Consider the following 20,917-nt stretch of genomic DNA (forward strand, 5'->3'; position numbering starts at 1 on the left):
CATTGACCAGCATGCTTACAACCCTTGATGCTGTTCTCAATGGGTCCTCCTGGATGCAAGTTCTCCCATGAGTGGAACAAATGAGTCCCTCAGTGTCCAGAGCTATGAGACTCCTCTAAAGTGCTGCAAAAAGTGAAACCATGGTTGGAGACTGAGGGGTATTACAGAAAGGTGAAACACCTGAGCAAGCCCAGCCATGTTCAGGGGAGCAGGTGTCAACCACTCAAGTTAGGAATGTAGTGAAGACCTTCCCTGGGTTCCTCCCATATCTCTCCATGGTATCTCACTCATGAAAGTGAAAAGAAAATTGAGGAAAACAGTAACAAATATATGTCAGCTGGTCTTAGCTTCTGAACAGACAACACGAGGATGTAAAAGGCTGTTGTGCTTATTTACATAAGCAAGTAGATAACAATTTATGCATCTTGTGATGGTTGTGCTTTTGTTTCCCACCCTCACGCTGTTATTCCGTAACAGTCTACAGAGGTTGACCAGCATGTGAAAATAAACTAATACCACAAAGCTGAACTTTCAAACACCTGGAGATGGAAAAGGACACATCTAGAAAGATGACGACAGCAGACAGGACCTATGCCTTGTAATGTATTTTCATTGTTTTCAGCAACATAGTTAGATAACTAGGAGCTGTAGCCAAGGACCTGGCTCTGGTAGAAAGAGCTCCTTATTTTGTGTAGAAAGGCTTGGAGTTAATCAACTTTAACAAATGGCCAATGGCTTCTAGAGATTCTTGTTGGGGCAGTTGTTTCAGCAGGTCAAAGGCTTTTGTCCCCATTTCATAAGCCTGGAATGAAACAAAAAAGACAATGTAATTGTCAAGAATTTGGCTTTTCTCAAGGAGTACTTAAAATACCTGCAGAGGCTCATTGGAATAGCTGCACTGGATCAGATCCAGGCTCCAGTCACTCAGCTGCCTGTTTCAGAGGGTGACCTGTACAAGCTGCTTTAGAGGAGAGAGTAAAGCTGCAAACAGATATCATATTTAGGATCCAGTGGTGCAGACAGAAGAGATTACTAACCCCAGCTCCTCCTGCTGGAGAGCATTACCTCCCATCTGATACAGCAGTTCATCTGAATATTCTCAAAGCTATTTCAGGCAAAAACAGTTGTATTGACTCAGTTTGAACTAAATCCCTCACTTCCCTCAGCAGTTCATCCAGTGACTAGACATTCTCACAATTATAAAGCTTTGCCTTTTTTCTAATTTGAATTTGTTTCTTTGTGTCTTCCAAATCCTATGGCTTTCTTTAGTACAACAAAGAGACCATTAATAATCTGTATTTTCACCCTTCAAATCACAAGCAGCAGAAACGTGAGTTTCTGACTGCTTATCCCAAACAAAAAGGCCCGATTTCTAGATGGTTAGTGTTCAGCACTTTCTCAAAATCCATTATTCTGAATGCAGAGAACTGGACGCTGAAGTTAGCAGTTGCACCTGAAATTTTTAGCCATAATCTCTCAAATAAAGCAGCACAAATTCAAAACTGAATTACAAGGTCCGATAGTGTGAACCTACATAAACATCATGGTAGATGCAGGGAATCTTGCTCAAGTAGAGACACGTGCAAGACCTATGCTCTTCTTGCTGCTTAACATCCAAACTGATTTCTGAATGTGGCTTGTGACAGGCAGGTACACTGCCAGGACATCCCAGATAAAGGACAAACCTAGAAAACATGAGTAACTACAGGACCCATTGTGGATGGTGTGGCAGAGATCAAAACAGATCCAGTGGGCTTCTTTAACCTTGACAGGGTGCAAATCATAGGCTGTCTTCATGCAGAGCTGCCAAGGCAGAATTGCCTTAGGTTATCCAGTGCTCCGAGGCAGCTGTGCACTCAGGACAGGTGCCAGGACTGGCTTGTGTTCCTCCTTTTGTGGGATGGGGCCAACACTGAAGCAGAGCTAGGGAACCCTCCTGCACCCTTTCACCTGGTGAAACTTACCTTTGATAAATCCATAATCAGATAATAAAGCATTGCAAGAGCATGTAAAACTCTTGCAGTTTCACCAGGTTGTTGCTTCGGTGCCTGTTCTCTGATATCTAGTACTGCATTCAGTACTTGAATTGCTTCTGCTTGCTGGGCTTCAGCTGCGTCAAGAATGAAATAAACTTGTTGGATGTATGTATACAAGATAATATATTCAAAACTAACCAATTATCTCTTCTAGACATCAAAGCATTTCTACTACAAGCATCAATGTGGTATCCCAGCTCCATGCAAATTCCATACCCATTAACAGATATCTTTTCATCCAGTCAGTAATTGTGTTGATTAGCCTTTAGTAAGGATGTGAAGTCATAACAGCTGCATGAAAAGAGCAACTTTCATACTCCTGTCATAACCAAAGATGGAATCATGTAGCCCTGCCTTGTGTGGTTTCTACTGCAGCAACTACTGCTTGAGAGAATGCCAGGTATGGAGATTTGCAGAAACATTTTTCTTCTCTGACAATATTCTTATGAGCATAGACGGTTAAAAGAAGACGAGGAACAGAGCCTAGTCTTTTCCCAGTCACTTCACTCCAGTGGAGTGTAGAGTAGTACCATGCAACCTAGCATATTTCTTAATGCTTCATGCAACTTCCCCTGCGTCCTAGTGGGAGATTCCCCAGCTAATCTTCTGAGAGTATTCTCCAGATTAATATATCCAATTATCAGCATATGCTATTCCACTGTGTCCCACTGCTTCAGATGGAAAGCTACCTAAGTGAGATGAAATATCACTTTCACATAATTAAATGGACAGAAAGGAGCTGCCAAGAAACAAGAATGCTCAAGTGGAATCAAATCCTGAAAGACAAAATCTTGTATCGTTGAAGTCACTGCCAAGGGTGCTGTGAAAAGGAGCAGGTAAACCAAAAGGGGAACACTGTGTTTTCACTTGAACACACTCATTTCTAAAGTGGTCTCATTTGTTTCATCCAGCACTATCCACTAAGCATAAATACCCATGATTCTGATTAAATTTGGTCTAAAGAAATGCAGTGCAAAACCCAACACAGTAAATTCAAACACTAAGATGTATGGATTTTCTTAAAATCCTGTCTCGCAAACACTTTTGCGCAGTATCGGTGCTTACTCATATTGTCTTTGCTGACTTCCTTGTCCTCAGTGAATGGAGACTTTTCTGCTCTTGACTTGTGAATTTGCTCTTGTGTTTGAACTGACTTCATAAGAAAGGCATGCCAGATGTCGGTAACCTACCAGGAAGTAAATGAATTATTTCACTTGTATGAACACATGGCATTTAGTAACTAGTTGTTCTATAAACAATGTGTCCTGCGATGCACGCCCCTGCCACAATAACCCAAGTGCTTGCTGGTTAGTGGGCCGGCTGCTGCCGAGCTGGCTCTTTCACACGGAGATCTGATGGGTCTTCTCCCAGTGGGAGCACAAGCTGGAATTTCATTGCTCTATCTATTAATTTTCATCAGACTCGAATAAATCTAACTAAACTGTTAACCAAAAGCAAATTTGGTGGATGTTTGTGAGGGGAGTGGAGGCAGATTGCATTATCTGACAAAGCCTCATTTACCACAGAAAATCAGGCTAAACAAATTAAAGATTTTTTTTTTCTTTTCAGTCATTATGGTGGTTAGACAATTGTTCACAGAATCATAGAATCACAGAATCACGGAATGGTTTGGGTTGGAAGGGACCTTAAAAAACATCTAGTTCCACCCCCTGCCATGGACAGGGACACCTCCCACCAGATCAGGTTGCTCAAAGCCCCATCCAATCTGGCCTTGAACACCTCCAAGCATGGGGCATTCAAAGCTTCTCTGGGCAGCCTGTGCCAGTGCCTCACCACCCTCATAGTGAAGAATTTCTTCTTGTTCCTTCCTTTGCTTTGCATGCTGAAAAGCTTTTATCACTGGGACTTTTCACTGGTACTCTGCTTAAATTTTACATTGCTTGTTCACATTCCATTGCTGCTCTGCCGCCCTTCCCTTGCTATGGAAACTCTGGCCACCATCTCAAAGACATCTGGGTATGTCTTTAACCTTTTGTGGGGAGCTTTTGATAGTAAAGCTATTTTTAACAAGGTTCGGCTGCCAAAACTGAAGACTGCAACTTATATATGTGTGTATATATATATATATATATGTATACACATATATTTACCACATGTAGAATTTATTTATTCTGGTTTAACTCAGGGAAATATATAGATATGAAAACAGTTTCTGAGATTCATGCTAAAACGCTGATATTGTGACCATCATATTAAAGGCAGTCAGAAACAGGAAAACATTGGAAAGTGCACAGAAGACAAAAAAAACTAATTGAGAAACAGATACAGGATGAGTATTGGTTTTACTAACCTCAGCATACAGTGAGTCTGCTATGTCCATTTTGTTTTGGCGAAAGAAAACATTAGCCATGTGGAAACACCCTCCAGAGGCCTCAATAGATTTTAGCCCAAATGTAGAACTAGCAAGGTAAATCTGAAAACAATATTTAAAAAATAATTATGCAGAAATTTAGCATTCATATCTACCCTGGGAAATTTTTCACTACAGATTAGTAATACTCCAAGCATTCTGTCTTTCTGTGTAACTACAGCGTTAGTTACACCTAATTATAACTATAAACTATGTTACTACAAAACCTGTATTTTGTGTTTTATACAAAGGAATGCAACACCCCCAAATCCCTGCTAGATGGGGCAGATGATTCCTTATCATGGTGTGTTACCCTGCTGAAGCGTGGAACAGGTTTCCCACACCTCTTACTGCGCAACTCATGTCTCTCCTCTTCAAACGAACAACTTGCTGCTGCTTTTCAGCTCTCCAGTCATGCCCTGGGAGGCTGTTTCTTCCCCAAAGACCCAGCCAAAGTGAGGGGAGGGAGGTGGGAAGGCAGTGGTACATTGCAGTAGTACATTCCAGCTATTCTGAGCTGGCGTGTGACTCTCAGCAGATCTCAGACACGCAGCCAGAATTCTAGCAGGTCTTGGGCTGCTCTAATGTAGGCCAGCGACCCACTAATAGTAAAAAAACCTATTACTTTACTCCGTTTGGGCACCAGATCCAGGGAACCTAAAAATACAGTGGCATAGCAGGGAATCTCTCCCAGTAGGTTTACAAACTAAACAAAGACAGGGTTGTATTTGTTACGATGGAAAATGTCTAATTCTCCTCCACCTTATGTCATCGTTTACACCCACACAAAGCTGTTGTAAAAAGCTACTATCAAATTCAACAGTAGTGGGTATACATCACTCTGCACTGGATAAATTTAGGCTATATGGGACATAAATAGGAAGTCATGGAGACCATCTGCCTTTGGGGGATTAAATAACAGGCAAAGCATCCCAAAGAACACTGCTGGCAATAACGACTTCAAATTTTACAAACTGCTCTCATGGCTAAAAAGATTGAATTGGGGAAAATGTTATTGAACCAGACATTTAAATAGTTAAGTAAAGCATTCATTAAATAATGGATGGTGGAGAATTGCCATCTAACAGAAAAGTATTAAGGAAAATGACAGCCAAAATATAAAGTAACCTATCTGGTGAATAAAAGGCAACTATACCAATTTGTGGTAGGAATGCCTGTTCATCTCAGGACCATAACAAAACCAATAGATAAATTTATAAGCAGACCTAGTAAAGCCAAGTTATATATCACTCAAGAGAATAATGGTAAGTGGTAAAACACAACTTTATCTAACACATGGATACACAGGTGTCTTAGACTACACAGGTCAAGTGTTGTTAACGTGTACTCTTCTGGTACTTAAGATCAGTCCCAAAAAACTGTCTGCTGAGGTTTTCCATAGAATCTGGAAAAGCTAGAGAAGGAAAGAAAATTTAAGTGTTGCTGTATTTTAATTGGCTTACGTCATTTGCCAGGTGATGTAAAGCCTGTTCAAAGTTTCCTTCAGCAGCACAGAGAAGCCCCAGACTGCGATGTAATCTATGCTGAACTGCAGTGCTGCAGTCTGGAGTTCTGAGGACAATCCACTGAGCTTGGGAGAGATACTTAGATGCCTGCAGATGATGGCCAACACCTGAAATGACAAAAAAAAAAAAAAGGCAGGATAAAGATAATTTCATATTTAGAAATGCAGAGGATACTGCCAGCTATCCCTTTGCTGTAGCTTGACATGAAGACCTAGTTTGGGCATTCCCCTCTCCTCTTCGGAGTACTCCTCAGTCAAGCAGGTGTTCAGAAGCTAACTTGCAGGCAGGCGAGAGCTAGGAGAGAAACCAGAAACTGTGTATTGCATTCAGTACCTCTGAAAGACGTGTACAAAACACGCTAGCTCCAGGCAGCAACTAACAACTAGTGTATTATCACACTAGAATTACTGATGTGATTTTTTCCCTTATCTCGCCACCCCATTTTACAACAATCCTTGAGATCGCTCAGTTTTGCCAGTAGAGCATTGTGGATACTCCTATAACAGCAATGGTTTACAGTAATTGTAGAATCATTCAGGTTGGAAAAGACCTCTAAGATCATCTAGTCCAACCTTTAATTTTAAAAGTTTAAATTTAATTTCTCAGTCTTTTATGTTTGCAGCTGAGGAGACCAGTTCTCTGCATAGAAGGTCCTAACTTGACATTTTTCATAAAGCACGCAGTCAATGAGAAAAAGCTCTGCTTCAGGTGGAGCTCACATCTGTGAATGAACTGAGGTGTTCCTCTGATGCAATGGCCTCAGAAATGTGCTGGTTCCCAGAGAAAACAGCCCAACCAACCACGCTTGGGAATTTAATGCTTTTGAGAGTTCTATGAAGCCACAGAGGTAAACAATAGAATTTTATACTGCTTCTCATGTGGGAATCGGTAGAGATGGAGAAAACATTTCATTTGCTTTCACTGATCTCTCACCACAGACGAGTGATTCTTTTCCCCAGACTCACGCAGAAAATGGGGAGTAACTTCTCAAATCTCTCTGGAATGCCCTTGAGGCAGGGCAGAGTAGAGACATGGCACAATGCTGAAATGCAGAGCTGGTCCTTCCCTGATAAATGGTAAAAGGAAACTGGAAACCTGATCCAAGGGAGATCTTGCCCTTGCCAAAGTTACTATTTAGACCAGTGCTTACCAATGCAGGCCTCAGCCAAGAGGAGATAAGCAGGCACCAATTGCACAGAACTTGAGCCATACACTTCAGTGCTGAAACGCAACGCATGCAAAGCTGCAGGCATTGCTTTTTCGTGCTTTCCATCCCAAAGAAACTTCTGGGCTGTGCTGTATGTAAGATCAATGATGTATTTCTGCAGGGAAAAATAATAGTGGGACAGAGTGAGCAAGGGATAAGGAGAAAGAATACGCACAGTCTCTTTTTACATCCAAGTTTGCCAACTGTTAACAGCGATTGTAATTTTTTCTGTCTGTAATTAATAGATGGAAATTAAAGCTGTCATATTAGAGCCTGGATTCCATCGCTACTTCTGGTAAGAACAGCTTTGGGCACCCTCTTAGGTCAGGTGGTGTCTTATGAGACAAGGAATCCGTGAAGCCTATGAAGAAAGACTAACAAGGTTATAGCAATAAAAGCTGTGAAGCACAGAAAATGATCATCACAAGACCACAGAAAAGATTAGACAAATGGGCTATGGCAGGATTTTGCTGATGGTAATAACGGTGGCTCATAGCAGGCAGCAGAGCGTATGGTTTACCACGCTGGTGCCAGCACAGCACAGCTCCAGCTGCAGGAGACGCTGTCTGGAAGCAAGGAGAGAGCTCGCTGCATGGTGCTGCAGCACGCTGCCCCGCAGCTCTGAGTGAGGTCGGGGCGGGACGGCAGCGTACCTGCATGCATCCTGGAGGTCGACAGCTTCCCCTCACCCTCTCCTGGCCAGTTCTGGGCTCTGAAGGCCTGTTAGTTTGGGTGCAGAGTCTGGAAAGCTGGCCAAAGTCAGAAAACCCCAGTGCATTGAATTATACTCCTGTGTCTCCATCGCCCAAGCTCGGCTTGGTGGTCAAGCAGCTTTGCAGGATTTCTGTTTGCTGTCAGAAACCATAATGTTTCTCATAGGTATAGTTGCTTCCTAGCAGTCCACACTGCATTTGGTCTTTTTACCCTTTGCAGCACCTGATTTGTTCATCAGCTCCCAAAATGTATCGCCATTTGAATGCCTGTTCGTTGCCAAGTGCTCTCCAGCAACTGCAGAAGCTGTGCCCTTACAACACGCTAAGGGTTGCCAACGAAAAAGAGCCAGGATACTTACTTATCTATTTCTCTTAGCTTTCATCATAATTGTTGCCAGCTCCTGGCACTTGTGTGTTGGCTTTTCACACAAGTGGTGCAGAGGGAAGGCTGCCTGCAAAGAAACCTCATTGCTGGTGTGCCTAGCAGGGCTGCCATGGTAAGGCAGCAAGGCATTCTTCTCTTGCTAGGAGGCACGGGCAGGCCTGTGCAGCGAGCACCCGCAGAAAATAACGTTCTACCTCTTTGCAGGCTCTGCTTTGTTGCCTGGTTTTCCAGCTGCAGCTGAGCAGAGGGCAGAAAAAGCAAATTCCAGTGCTTTTAGAGGGCAGGTTATGGCTTTGGCATTTTACTGAACTTTAAGTGCTCAGAGAGAGTCGTGCCATGGGTGAAAGAATGGCTCAGGGACAGGGAACCACAAGGACAGTGTGTGAGTGTGTCCTGGAGATCACAGCTGAGATAAAGGGACTGTGCTTTCCAGATAAATGAGAGCCTTGAAGAACCCTGCTGCAACAAGGAGATCAAAGAGCACGGAAACAAAACCATCACCCCCTCTCTAGCCCCTGAGCTATCAGCATATATAGAGTGAAAAAGACGTAGAGTCATGGAATGGTTTGGGTTGGAAGGGACCTCAAAGATCATCTAATTCCACCCCCTGCCTTGGGCAGGGCCACCTCCCACCAGACCAGGTTGCTCCAAGCCCCATCCAGCCTGGCCTTGGGCACTGCCAGGGATGGGGCAGCCACAGCTCCTCTGGGCAGTCTAGGCCAGTGCCTCACCACGCTCTGAGTGAAGAATTTCCTCCTTACCTCTAATCTACATCTACCCTCTTTTAGTTTAAAGCCTTAGCTCCTTGTCCCATCACTACAACCCCCTGACAGTACCCCCCCCAGCTTTGCCATAGACCCCCTTTACGCACTGGAAGGCTGCTGTAAGGTCTTGGCCTGGGGAAGAGGAGGCTCTGGGGAGACCCTACAGCAGCCTTCCGATACCTAACGGGGGCCTGCAGGAAAGCTGGGGAGGGACTCTTTGTCAGGGAGTGCATATGCACAAAACACAAACTGAGTTGGGGGATCAGGTGCCGAGGTGAAAGCACATGGTGAGGGCGAGAAGCAATGAAAAGCTGCTGTTTATCAGACTGCCTTTTCTGTCCTTGCCACTCATTCTCTGTTACAACCAACGCTGGCTTTGATGATCAGATTGTCATCTGGGGAGGTGCTGGAGATCTGCATCATTCTTTTTTTACTCCTTGTCAATAGGATCATCACCGATTCCCATCAGGTAAGCTACCTTAAAACATTGGCAGTGAGGACAAGCTAATGGTTAGACTCTTGCACAGTTCCCAGGAGGAGAAAGGGCAGGAGACAGGAGAAGCCCTGCAGTGCTGAATATCTAAGGCAGCACAGTTGCAAGCCTAGAGGGCATTGTTAGCTTTGGCCCTGCACTGTCTTGCTCATAGCCCCACTCCTTCCCGGAGACCTGCATGCTCTGGGCTCTTTTCATGTGTGTTGCAATTACAGAGATTTCTCTGAAGATGCCCCCACACAGTTTTTCCCCCAGTTAGGGTTTGAGGAGGGTGAGGACCCCAGGCGGGAGCAGGGGGCTAGGCGCACAGCTGGGGTTCTGTGCCACATTCATTTCCTCACTCAAAGGCACCCATAAAGATGGCATGCTTGAAGAAAACACAATTTAAAGAGGAAGTCAGGCTTCCAGTCACTTTGAACGTGGGTCCTTGGAGTTAAAACCCACAATCAGCAGGGCTAGCATGGGTGCTGGAGGACTGCTGTAGCTGGCTGCGGTGCGAATCTTTTCCCATACCCAGAGGCTGGGGTAAACTGACAGCACAAAGGCAGGTGAGGCTATTTTACAAACAGAAACTTGGAGTTTTGTCAGTTTGGAGGTACTGTCTGTAGGCACCCCCACGGCTATGTTGACAAAAGCAGATTTCTATCAACAAAGTTTTGGAGTACATACGAGGTATGAAACTCATAACCTCTTGGCTCTCAGCTTAATGCACCACCTTCCCTTAGGCCAAAGGGCATTTTGATGTGCACAGGCTTTCCTGTGTCCTGACAGAGGCTCGAGCTGTGTTTTTTTCAAATAAACACAGCGCAGGAGTTTGTGAAGTACAAGATAAATGTTCAAAAAATAATAAACCTATGTGCTGGCTTTCAGCAGAATAGTTTCTCTCTGATTGTGAGGACACTACGTAGCTCTTCCCTTAGCTCCAAAGGCCTTCTTTAGAGCATTTTTTATTAGCTCTATGAATAGGAAAATAACGAAGTCAGCAAGATGGGGCATTAAATACTCTCACTGTCTCCATACTGCTTTTCTGATGCTTGTCAGTCAACCTAGGCCAACCCTTGTTTAGCAGTTTCCCTATACCTTGCTGTACATAAAAGCAGACCTCATTTGTAGGCTAGGAGCTGCAGTCTCGATGTGTGAGAAAGCAAGTAACAAACAAGATGTTTCTGCTTCTTCACTCCTTTCGTAGGAGAGAAGGAAGACAAGGTGTACCTTCATATAACATTCCAAGAATGTGTTTTATTTAAATAGTTTGGAGACAAAGGTCAAAGAACAAATGCAATTATAGTTGTTAAAAATCCTATAAATATCTTCACTTAGAAAAACAATCTGAGTCTGCTGTCTGTAGCTTTTCCTACAAAGCCAATCCAAGCCTTGGCTCAAGCAGCACTTCTGGAGTCACTGCATGCTAACCTAGGTGTGCACTCCAATCAAGAGGAGGGATTCTCCCTTTGCATACTTCTCTACCAGCCCTGTGTTCCGGGTGCTTTCACTGGAACCTAATAAAAACAAATGACTAGCTTCCAGCTGAAGTATTTCCCTGATTTGGTGGTCATGTGAACTGTTGTAATGTACACAGCATAACTTTAGCTGCTATAAAATCAATGATGCAATGGCCGATACTTTCAATGTCAATGTTCAATACGTAGGTAAAGTTTTCTGGAAAAGCTTCAAAAAGTAGGATTGCCTGGTTTGCCCCACCCCCATGCTTTTGCATTTTTCTTGAGGCTGACCCTGTATTACAGAAATACTCAGAGAAATTGAAAGACAATTGTGCAACTTAAGGGCTTGTTTGGGTCAGGAGTGAAGCCTGTTTTTCTGATACTAAGGGTGTCTTTCCCAGACAGTGCGATTATAATCCATCCTGCATGTTTAAATCCATAACCTTTTTTACATTGTCACTACCACCCTCTTGGCTTCTAGGACTGTTACAACACACTTTCTTCGGTCAACAATCTTATTTGTGATTTTCCATCAGATGGCATTTTCAAAAACAGACTGGGTTGTCAGTGCCTAATTCCTACAAATCTTAAAGGAATCTGTTGCCTGAAGCTTTCACAAGCTTTTACCACGCAGGACTTTTGTCCACCCAGGTTGCAGCCCTTTCAAACCTTTTTTCTTCTGTATGCTCCCAAGAGAGGCATTGACTGCAGCAATGAGCCACTCGCACCAAAGTACTAGCATCTGGCCCAGAAACAATCTTAAAAGCAATACAGGGTGTAAAATCCGGAAGATTAACGATGTTAATCTTCTCAGTGGCAACATTTGGTTGTTACCATTTTACTTTCAGTTGTTCTGTTGTCCTACTGTTCTGTGATTTGGAGTTAAGTAATGACAAAAGGATAATTTATTTTTTATGGGAAAGATCATTCTAAATGGCAGACGTATTTGGGTGGGTTATTTTATTCTACCAACATTGTGGAAAGGCAGATGCTGCACCCCATAAACAAAAAAGAGTTCAAAACCTCTCCAGCTGGAACGGAGCTGCACTTCTGCAACTCCTAAGAGGCCAACAAAGCAGAGATGAAAGACCATAGTTAGTGGGAAGGAGCATTTAAAGTTGGCCGGGTAGACAAAGGGAGAGGACTTTATTTCTTTACACCCTGCTCGGAGAAAGGGGAATCCCTCTCATCACTGAAGCACCAGTACACCCTGTAAGCACCAAAACTGGATCCCAGGCTCACTGGGGAGATGTACGAACTACGGATTGCCCTTGCAAGGCAGGAGGCTTGTAGAATTGGAAAGAGGAGACTCCCACTCCTTTTATTAGGAAGTTTTAGTTGCAAACTCCACTCTTTTAGTTTTTTAAGATACTGATGAACCAACTGCACGCCCTCCCAGCACAACACACATCAGCATGTAGGCAGAAGAGATGTAATTAAACTTTGCCGGCAGCACTTTGAGGTGGTGTTCCTTCTTGTACATACCTGCCTCTTCACCAGCTGCTCCGCTCCGTGTTTTCTTTCTTCTTCAGGAACGAGCAAAGGGAGGGATGTGCGGACCGGCATCGGCAGCTGGCACACCTTCTCATGGATGCTAACCCAGCCGGCTTTCTGGTGATCGACATCGCTGGCCAAACAAGGGGAGAATGATATTTTTGTTTATTTGGAATCGATGTGAAGGAAGACCACTGCCTGTTTCTGCAGGGCTTTCCGCAGGAGTTACTCACAGCAGCCACCGGCCCGTACCGTCCATTACTCAGCCCGGCCACAGAGCACTTAACGTGGGCTCGGCACAGAAGACAGCGGCGGCCCGCCAAGGCTCGCTGCGCCTTTCCCGCACCGCTCGCAGCCCCCCGGGACCGCCGGCTTTTGCCGCTTTCGGCACGACGCCGCAGCAGCAGCAGCAGCCGCCAGCCGCGCCTCCCCGCCGCCGAGCCCGGCCCGGGAGCTGACGAAGCCGCGGGGCTCCTCTGCGGGTGCAGCCGGCGGCGGAGGAGCGGCGGGGCGGGGGCGGTGCCCCCGGGCCCGTTACCGGGACCCGCCAGTGCTCGGTGCGGCGGCGGCGGGCGCAGCGCGCAGCGCCGGGGCCGCTCCAGCGTTGCCAGGGCGACGGAGCGGGGCTTCGGGGGAAGGGGGGGGGGGAGGCTCCGCGCGGGGGCGCGGCTTCGCGTGACGGGGGCGTGGCTTGTGCGCGAGGAGGCGTGGCTTCGCGTAAGGGGCGCGGCTTGCGGAGGAGGCGTGGCTTCCGCGGTGGGGGCGCGGCCTGCGGCGATGGCGGCGGCGGCGGCGGCGGCGGAGGAGGCGGCGGCGGCGGCGGCGGAGGAGCGCGTGCGGGCCTGGGCGGCGGCGCAGGCGGCGCGCGGGCGGCGCGTGGCGCTGGTGACGTCGGGCGGCACGCAGGTGCCGCTGGAGGCGCGCGCCGTGCGCTTCCTGGAGAACTTCAGCAGCGGGCGGCGCGGCGCCGCCTCGGCCGAGCGGTTGGTGGGCGCCGGGTACGGCGTCTGCTTCCTGCACCGCGCCCGCTCCGCCTTCCCCTGGGCCCGCGCCCTGCCGCCGCCCGGGCCCGCCCTGCTCGACGCGCTCCGCCTCACCCCCGGGCCGCCTCCCGGCGTGGCCGCCGAGCCGTCCGCCCTGCCCGGCCTGCTGCCCGCCCTCCGCGAGTACCGGCGCGCCGCCGAGAGCGGGGCGCTGCTGCCCATCGAGTTCACCGGGCTGGCCGAGTACCTGGCGCTGCTGCGAGCCGCCGCCCGCGCCCTGGCGCCCTTCGGTACCGGGGGCGGGGGGGGGCGGTGTGAGGGGGCCGGCACCGGGGGGGGGTCCCCGGGGAGGGGGGCCCGGTCGGTCCCCGGTCGGTCCCCGGGGGTCGTAGTCGGTGCGAGAGGGCCTGGCAGCTCGGTGCAGGCGAGCATCGGTGAGCGCCGGCGGTTGTTGTCTCTCGCAGGCTCCAGCGTCATGTTTTACCTGGCAGCAGCCGTGTCTGACTTCTACATCCCCGCCTCGGAGATGCCCGAGCACAAGATCCAGTCCTCGGAGGGGCCCCTGCAGGTGAGGCACCCCTGGGCCTGGCCGCCCCCATCTGCAGCCTCGGAGTCCCCTCCGAGCGCCCTGGTGGTGCCCTGGCGGTGCTGGTATCCTGACAGGGTGGGGATGGCTGGGGGGACGACTGTGTAAGACCTGGGAGAGGTCACAAAGCAGAAGCGCGTTGGCCAAAAACGTGCATTTTCCCTGGGAATGCGAGGGTGCGTTTCCGTGGGAGCAGGAGCCCCTGAAGATAGTGGAGTTGCACTGTTTTGTTCCATCCCTTGCATCAGGCTGGTTTTTTTGTTTGTCTTAGGGTGAATTGTTGCCTAGATCAAGTTCCTCTGTTGTTTCCCCAGCTGCCTCTTTGAGCTTCGCTGCAAAAGCAGCAGTGGGGCTGTGTGGTGGGCAAAGATAAGAGGGCACGGCAGGATCAGTCCTGTCCTAGAGTGATCTGCGTTTACGTTTAGTATCCTTCCTGCAGTTAAGGGGTGTAGCGTGTGCCTCTGGTGCCCAGGCCCCTCTTACCTATGGGAACAGGTGGATCTGGAGTTTTGTATATAACAAATACCAAATTTATTCTGCTGGTTTAGTTTAATTGGCTTTTAATGAGTTGCTGGTCTTATTTTTTTTTAATCCTTAATGTAGGAAAAAATAAGATCCTACCTGAATCCAGTGACAGGCCCAGAGGCTGAGAAGTTGAATAAAAAGACTACTATGCCCCCCCTCCCTTCCCTTTCCCCCCCATATTTTGGCATATATATGCCTCATGTGCCTTAAAAGAGTTCATAGAAGAGTTAAGCCTTGCTAAGGTGGATTTTGGAGAGCCAAAGACACAATGTCTTGCAGTTTTAAGTCTGTACTAATCTTCCTCTGCTTACACTTGAGCTCTTCAGCACTTAAATACGAGAAGCATGTTGATGCAGTTACAGTGGGCTTCATTGTTGCAGTTACAGTTTCATTGCTTAAGAACACCCTGATTGTTGTGAATAGCAGACAGGTATTTGAATCTAGTTTTTCAGTGCGTGCTAGTGAAGTTTTACCTTGTTTTGGTGAGATCTGACAAAATACGGTCTTGAAAAATCTCCCAATGTAAAAGCCACGTGAAGGCAGAATTTCCTTAGTCCTTGTGTTTCTGCCCTTACCTCTCATTAAAACACATTGTTATGTTTTAACTGAAACTTTTTTTCTGTTGTGTTTTCCTAACGTAGATCACAATGAAGATGGTGCCAAAAATGCTGTCTCCTCTTGTCAAAGAATGGGCTCCGGAGGCTTTTGTTATTTCCTTTAAATTGGAGACAGATCCCTTGATTTTAATTGATAAATCACTGAAGGCTCTGGAGAAATATCGTCACCAGGTGGTGGTAGCAAATATCCTGGAGTCACGGAGAACCTCTGTTATTATTGTAACCAAAGATTCACAGACTCCGTTGTCTCTTTCTGATGAAGAAATAGCGCAAGGCATGGAAATAGAGGAAAAGATAGTGAGCTATCTTCAGGGCCAACATACCTCGTTTATAGAGAAGAAAATCTGAGGTTTGGCTCTGAATGAATTAAATGAAAGTGTACTAGAGAGGGAGTGGAACTGGAGCAGTTCTCTATTCCAGGTAAATAGAATCACACTATGGAAAAGGCTGCCGTCCAAAACTGTCTACTTTTCTACAGTTTGGTGATGGTTATTGTTGATTGCTTTGAAAAAGTAAAATACACAGAAGTGAAAACATTCCAAAGGATGATAAATTAAATTGCTTTAGTTTGTAGAAAAGGAATGGGCATATTGCTGTATTTCTGCCCCACGGGCTGGGAGAACCGGGAGGTGGAAAAATGGTGTCCATATGTCTATAAATGATTTTTCTGAATCTGCCTCTTCAAAGTTTCTTTTTGAAATGCTGGACGGAAGGAATGGAGTTCTGCAGGAAATAAGATGTTCTGTTACACACATGGAGTGGAACCGTAGTGCTGGCAATCGGCTGGTATTGAAAGTGGATGGTGAAACTGGTGTGGCAAAAAGGAAGGAGGCCATCGTGGTAACAACGGGCAATGCTGGAGAGCATCTGTTGCTCTGAGATGGATCCTGTGGACCCACACTTCAAGAACTCTGCCTACAAACACTTTTCAGAGCAGAAATGGTAGCAGTTGCTGCAGTTGTGGTTATTTTCTTTGAGCTGAGTCCTCTCGAGTATCTGTTGGGAATTGTCACCTGTTGTAGGAAGTGCTGTTGTTCAAGCTGAGCTGAGAGGAACTGGAGAGTGGCTCTTAAGAGCAAAAGAGCAGCCAAATAGGTACTGTAATGGTGTCCTTAAAGCAGCTTTGCTCAGTGGTGTTCTTTCCAGCGTGGGTGTTACCAGATTGCTGGGGGGCATAAAGCGAAAGGGATGTGTGGCACAGAGCATAAGTGGCGGTGTCAGGTTTGGGAACAGGTGGTTAGAGTGATCAGCCTTGGGAGGAAAGTACTTGTTAGCTGTTGGGATGGAGTTAAAGTGGGAGCCAGTTAGAGCTGTGGGATTCCTGATTTTCCCTAAATCCTGCTTCCATGTGATTGCTTATTGTAAGCATGAGGAATGTATGCTTAGAAGCTGGTTAAATGTGCCATTAATTACAGAGTTAAAGGAAAAAAAAAGAAACAATAAATTTAATTGCATATCTACTGTTGTCCAACGTGTGCCTTTTTGCATGCTTTCCTTGAAATAAATTTACTGTAATTCTGTAAACAAAGAAAATAATGCACAGTAGTGCAATTCTCACACTGAGTCCTTTCCAAAGGTGAGGATCGTCTCATCTTTAAGGTCCCTTCCAACCCGAGCCATTCTATGATCTTAAAGCCACTGAGCATACAAGAAGGCAACAGGAAAAAGTGCTGTTACAACAGCACCAATCACCTGAAAATAGGTTTGCTCAATGAGGAAAAGAAACCCAGCAGAACAGGAGGCTGAAAAGAGCACGAGAATGGGCTGAGCAGAGCAGGAGGGGTGTCTGAAAGACTTACAGCGTGCAGGCAGGTTATATTTAGTGGTGGAAGAAATAGCCCAGGTTCCTCAGAGCTGAGAGAGCTAGCAGCTTAGGAGAAGGAACCAATACCTTCTGTATGGCTGGGACTGATGCCTGCAGAGGTCTGTAGTGGTTGTTAAAAGTGGTTGTTCTGAAGGGAGAATCTGCCAGCACAAGTGATGTGCCCGTGGCTGGTGCTGAATATTCCTTTTAACCCTGGAGATCTGGCCAACCTGCACTACCCTAGGGAGTTCAAGGTTGCCTCATGTCTGTAGGGTAACAGCAGAGGGTGTTTTAAGAAACCGAAATGGAGACTGTGATCAGATGTGGAAAGTAACTGTCCAAGTGCAAGAAGGGAAAGTGCTTAGGAAAAGATGGAACGTGCTGCACGTGTATCGTATGTGCTTGTGCACTCTGAAAGCTGCCTGTTTTAATCTTTCGGTGCGTAATCAATATGAACATAGGGTCCTGCTAGCTTAGAGGTTTCTGTTGCCTTATTTTGAGTCTTGCACTTAAAGACAGAGGTGAGAATATACAAAGTCATGTCCAAGTAAATCAAGCACACCCTTGAAGTAGCGTTAGCACACGTGGTGGGAAACGTGCAACAAAGGTCATCTCGGTATCCTGCCCTTTGTGAGGGGGTTATGAAGGAGGGAAGCCCCAGGCACCACCTCTTGGAGCTCGCTGGAGTCGCAGGGACGCTGTTGCGGGATGCGCTGCACGGTGCCTGCTGCTGCTTCAGCAGGGGGTGAAGCTGTGGAGAGTGGAAAACTCGGGCCGAGCCCCAGCAGTCCCGACCCGGCGTGGCCCTGTAACGAGCAGCGGCTGGACGAAGACCTCGAGAGCTCGCAGGACCGCGAGGGGCAGGAATCGAGCTTCGGTTCAGCTCCGGCGCGTGTTCCGCGGCAGGTTGGCTGCCACCGCGCGCACCCGGCCGCCGCAGGGCTCCTGCTCCCTGAGGGCTCCGGCCTCGGTTCGGTCGCACCCCCCCGGGGTGGTGCCGCTCTTCCCGGCCTCTCGTCCCCCCGGCCTCGCGCCGCGGGACGCCTGGGGCCTGTTTCACGCGCCCGCTGCCTGCCGCGCCGCGGGAGCCGGCTTTCACCCCGAGCCGCCGAGGCACAACCCCGGTGCCGGGCCCGGCCGGGCCGTTCTGACAGGACCCCGCGGGGCCGCCTCGGGGCCTGCTCGGGGGGCGGGCCTCTCGCTCGCCGCCCTGAGTGACGGTTCCCCCAGCCAATCGGCGGCGCGCTCGCCCCCTCGTTGCCATGGCGCCCGCCGTCCCGGCGGGGCGGGGCGGGTCCGGGCCCGGACGCGGGCCCGCGCCCGCGCCCGCGCCGCATGGAGGCGGCCGTGGCCGCTCGGGTGGGTGCCGGGGGTCGCCGGGGACTGCTCGGGGGCTGCTCGGCAGCGCCCGGGCCGCGGCGCCCCGCCCGCCGCTTACGGCCCGTCTCGCTTCCCCCGCAGGCGTGAGGCGCCGGTGCCGGAGGGCGCCGACCCCGCCGCCCCGGCGGAGGAGCGGCTGGGCCTGGCCTGGCGGCTGCTGCGGCGAGCCGAGACCCGGCTCGGAGACCTCGAGCGGCGGCGGGCCGAGGAGCTGCGAGAAGTAAGGGCCGGCTCCCGGCGGAGGGGCCGCCGTTACCGCTGCGCCTCTCTCGCCTCCCGCGCCCGCGGCGTGTCACGGGGCGAGGTGGCGGCCGGGAGGCGCTTTCCCCTCGGCCCCGTTGCCAAGTGCACGGCCCGGCTGTCGGCGGCGGGCCTCGGGCCTCCGCGCTCCCGGCAGCTGGCCTCCGGTCCCCGAGCCAAAAAGCCGCCCGGAGAGCGGGGCTGGTGCCTGTGCCCCGTGGCCGGGGCACGTCCCCTGCGCTCGCTGGTAAATCCGGTTAAAGGCCGGCTCGGGCTCCTGGTGCTGTGCCAGGTCTGCTTTGCTGCCTAGCGTTGAGCCTTTCCACGTCTCTTCTGATGAGACCTATTAAAAAAAAAGGGGAGAGAAATGGGGCTTTTCTAGTTGAAAGGCTGCCTCCCTACCAAAACGTCCCCGGATTCTAAAATGGCACAAAGCGTAGTGTTCTGCAGATGGCTGAGTTTATCCTGTGAATCGTGGGGGTGAAGGGAGCTCGAGAGTTACTCGTGCCAATAACTTGCTGACGAGTAAGTTTCTGAGCTGTTTGTAAGCGTGCTGAAGCGCAGGGACATTTGCTTGATTCCTAGGTGGAAAGATACGTGCGCCATGTCCGTAACCTGATAGAGGAACGAGACAACGTCATCACGGAGTATGAAAAAGAAAACGAGCACCTCCGAGATGAGCTGATGCAGCTGCAGTTGCAGCAGGGTAATCCTTTCCCTCGGAAGCACAGTCCAAGGGGATGCGTTGCCAGGTAGTGCTCTACAGGTTTTCCAGCAGAGCTGGCTGAAAGCTTCTTTGCAGGAAGAACAACATTTCTCAATGAGTTCTGTGAGACCAGCGCGCATGGCTTGTTTTTTGGGAGCTTGGCAGAAGTGTTGATGAAACTGAAACGTTGGAATTGATTTGTAATCGACTTAGCCATTCTTGTCTGCTTTTACTGGCTTTATTCAGTGAGTTGGATAGTTTCTCACCTCAGGTAGCTGCATTGTCACACGAAGTATCTTCCAGAGGCTGTTTGAAGAACAGAATCGATTGTGCTGTTCATCTCCCTACTCTAAGTTGTTCAGTAGCTGAGTGCTAGGCCGTGCTCCTACTGAAGTCAATGAAGCAACTTTGCCATTCATTGGCTTTGGTTTAGACAAGGCCCATAGTTTTTAAAAACAACTTTGAAGGACACAGATATGTTTGCAACAGTGATCCAAAACTTGTAGTTTGTGCTTATTTTCGTGTAGTTGTTCTGTTTAGAACAAATTATTTCACTTCAAATGATTTGCTTCTCTCTCAAACCTGGGGTCGTTTTGTTCTTGATTTTCTTCAGTCTCACGAGTCTTCTCTTGTGCGTTGAGTGCTGCTAGCAGCATGCTGTTACCATTAGCTCTTCTTTCTGTGGTATGTATTACCCTGGGCCAGTGGTGAGACTGGGGGTGAGAAGCATAGCTTGAACAGGCTCTTTGTTATGCACGCTTTATTTGGGGCAGTGAATATAGGAGTTTGGGGAAATTTATTGCAGTTTTGAGTGTTTGGCTCTGGCCAGCATGCAGATTTCAGGGAGCATGTCTGGTGAAGTGATGTTTAAAAGATAGGTGAGCTTAAGCACTGTTTGAAAATCTGGTCCTCTGGCACCTCTGGGCTCCAAGAGCTGTACTTTACTGTTGGGTGCTGGTGCGCAAGGCTTTGAAATGATCCAGTGACCTTTGGCTAGCAGTAGAGAATTTTATTACTGATTCTTCCCTCATCTTGCCCACGAGGTGGCAGGCGAGTGATGAAAACGTCTACAAAGCTGTGTTTACATTTGTTTCCTCGTGGTGGCTCTGCTCTTTTCAACTTTGTCCATTTTTAAAGGATTCTCATGGCTGTTGAGCAATGGTTAACACTGAAATGGAAGCTGAGATCCGTGCCCACGATGTTGGTGGGTTCCTAATTGTGGCCAAGTTATTACCAGCCTGCAGTTCCTGAGGAGTTCCTGTGGTTCCATGGTGCTTTGGTGCCGTATGGTGGTTTCACGCAGCTTTCTGGAGAAGTTTATTTTGGGACGTTGCTGCCAGACTTTGGTTTTTAAGACCTGTTATTGCCTTACTGATGGCAGTAGCTGCAGTCCTGCAACACATACTGATGGCTTAGTGATCTGGCCGGTGGTATGGATACGTCGATAAAGCCCTGTCTTCCGCTAGGGTGTTCTCCACAGTGAGGGGTGCCAGCCTTGGTGTGTTTTGGGTTGCTTATGGATAGCTTCCTTGCGGAACTGGCCTTTTGGCTTGGCAAGGCAGCTGCTGGCCATGGAGGGGTGCAACAAGTGACAAGGAGGCACTATTACTGGCTGTGCAAGGCAGCAGCTTGGATCCTGGCTGAA

At 48.5% G+C, this 20,917-nt stretch overlaps 3 protein-coding genes across 4 annotated transcripts in view; 2 read left to right on the top strand and 1 right to left on the bottom strand.

Annotated features, from left to right (window-relative positions):
- Window positions 1-590: 590 nt before the first annotated feature.
- On the bottom strand, window positions 591-12,955 carry ZMYND12 (zinc finger MYND-type containing 12). 2 transcript variants are annotated; one of them, XM_040533188.1, is made up of 9 exons: window positions 12,839-12,949; window positions 12,665-12,795; window positions 12,423-12,564; window positions 7,084-7,255; window positions 5,871-6,040; window positions 4,348-4,470; window positions 3,102-3,222; window positions 1,965-2,110; window positions 591-802 (listed from the first exon to the last, which is right to left on the bottom strand). In XM_040533188.1, the coding sequence occupies exons 2-9, from the start codon at window positions 12,688-12,690 to the stop codon at window positions 683-685; spliced, it is 1,020 nt and encodes a 339-aa protein (XP_040389122.1). In that variant the 5' UTR covers window positions 12,691-12,795; window positions 12,839-12,949; the 3' UTR covers window positions 591-682. The 2 variants fall into 2 exon arrangements, with proteins under 2 accessions (XP_040389122.1, XP_040389121.1); XM_040533187.1 differs by having other exon boundaries at window positions 12,665-12,955.
- On the top strand, window positions 12,268-16,600 carry PPCS (phosphopantothenoylcysteine synthetase). Its single transcript, XM_040533189.1, has 3 exons — window positions 12,268-12,524; window positions 13,879-13,982; window positions 15,167-16,600. Exons 1-3 carry the CDS (start codon window positions 12,488-12,490, stop codon window positions 15,488-15,490), a joined length of 465 nt encoding a protein of 154 aa, XP_040389123.1. The 5' UTR covers window positions 12,268-12,487; the 3' UTR covers window positions 15,491-16,600.
- A 1,054-nt stretch (window positions 16,601-17,654) lies between these two features.
- CCDC30 (coiled-coil domain containing 30) overlaps window positions 17,655-20,917 on the top strand; it is a 40,896-nt gene continuing 37,633 nt past the window's right edge. Inside the window, exons 1-3 of the mRNA XM_040534006.1 lie at window positions 17,655-17,848; window positions 18,177-18,546; window positions 19,152-19,272. Of these exons, the coding sequence (XP_040389940.1) occupies window positions 17,655-17,848; window positions 18,177-18,546; window positions 19,152-19,272 (685 nt within the window). The remainder of the gene's footprint in view (window positions 17,849-18,176; window positions 18,547-19,151; window positions 19,273-20,917) is intronic.

Source organism: Cygnus olor, chromosome 21 (genome assembly GCF_009769625.2).
Source record: "Cygnus olor isolate bCygOlo1 chromosome 21, bCygOlo1.pri.v2, whole genome shotgun sequence".
NCBI classification, from domain to species: Eukaryota; Metazoa; Chordata; class Aves; order Anseriformes; family Anatidae; genus Cygnus; species Cygnus olor.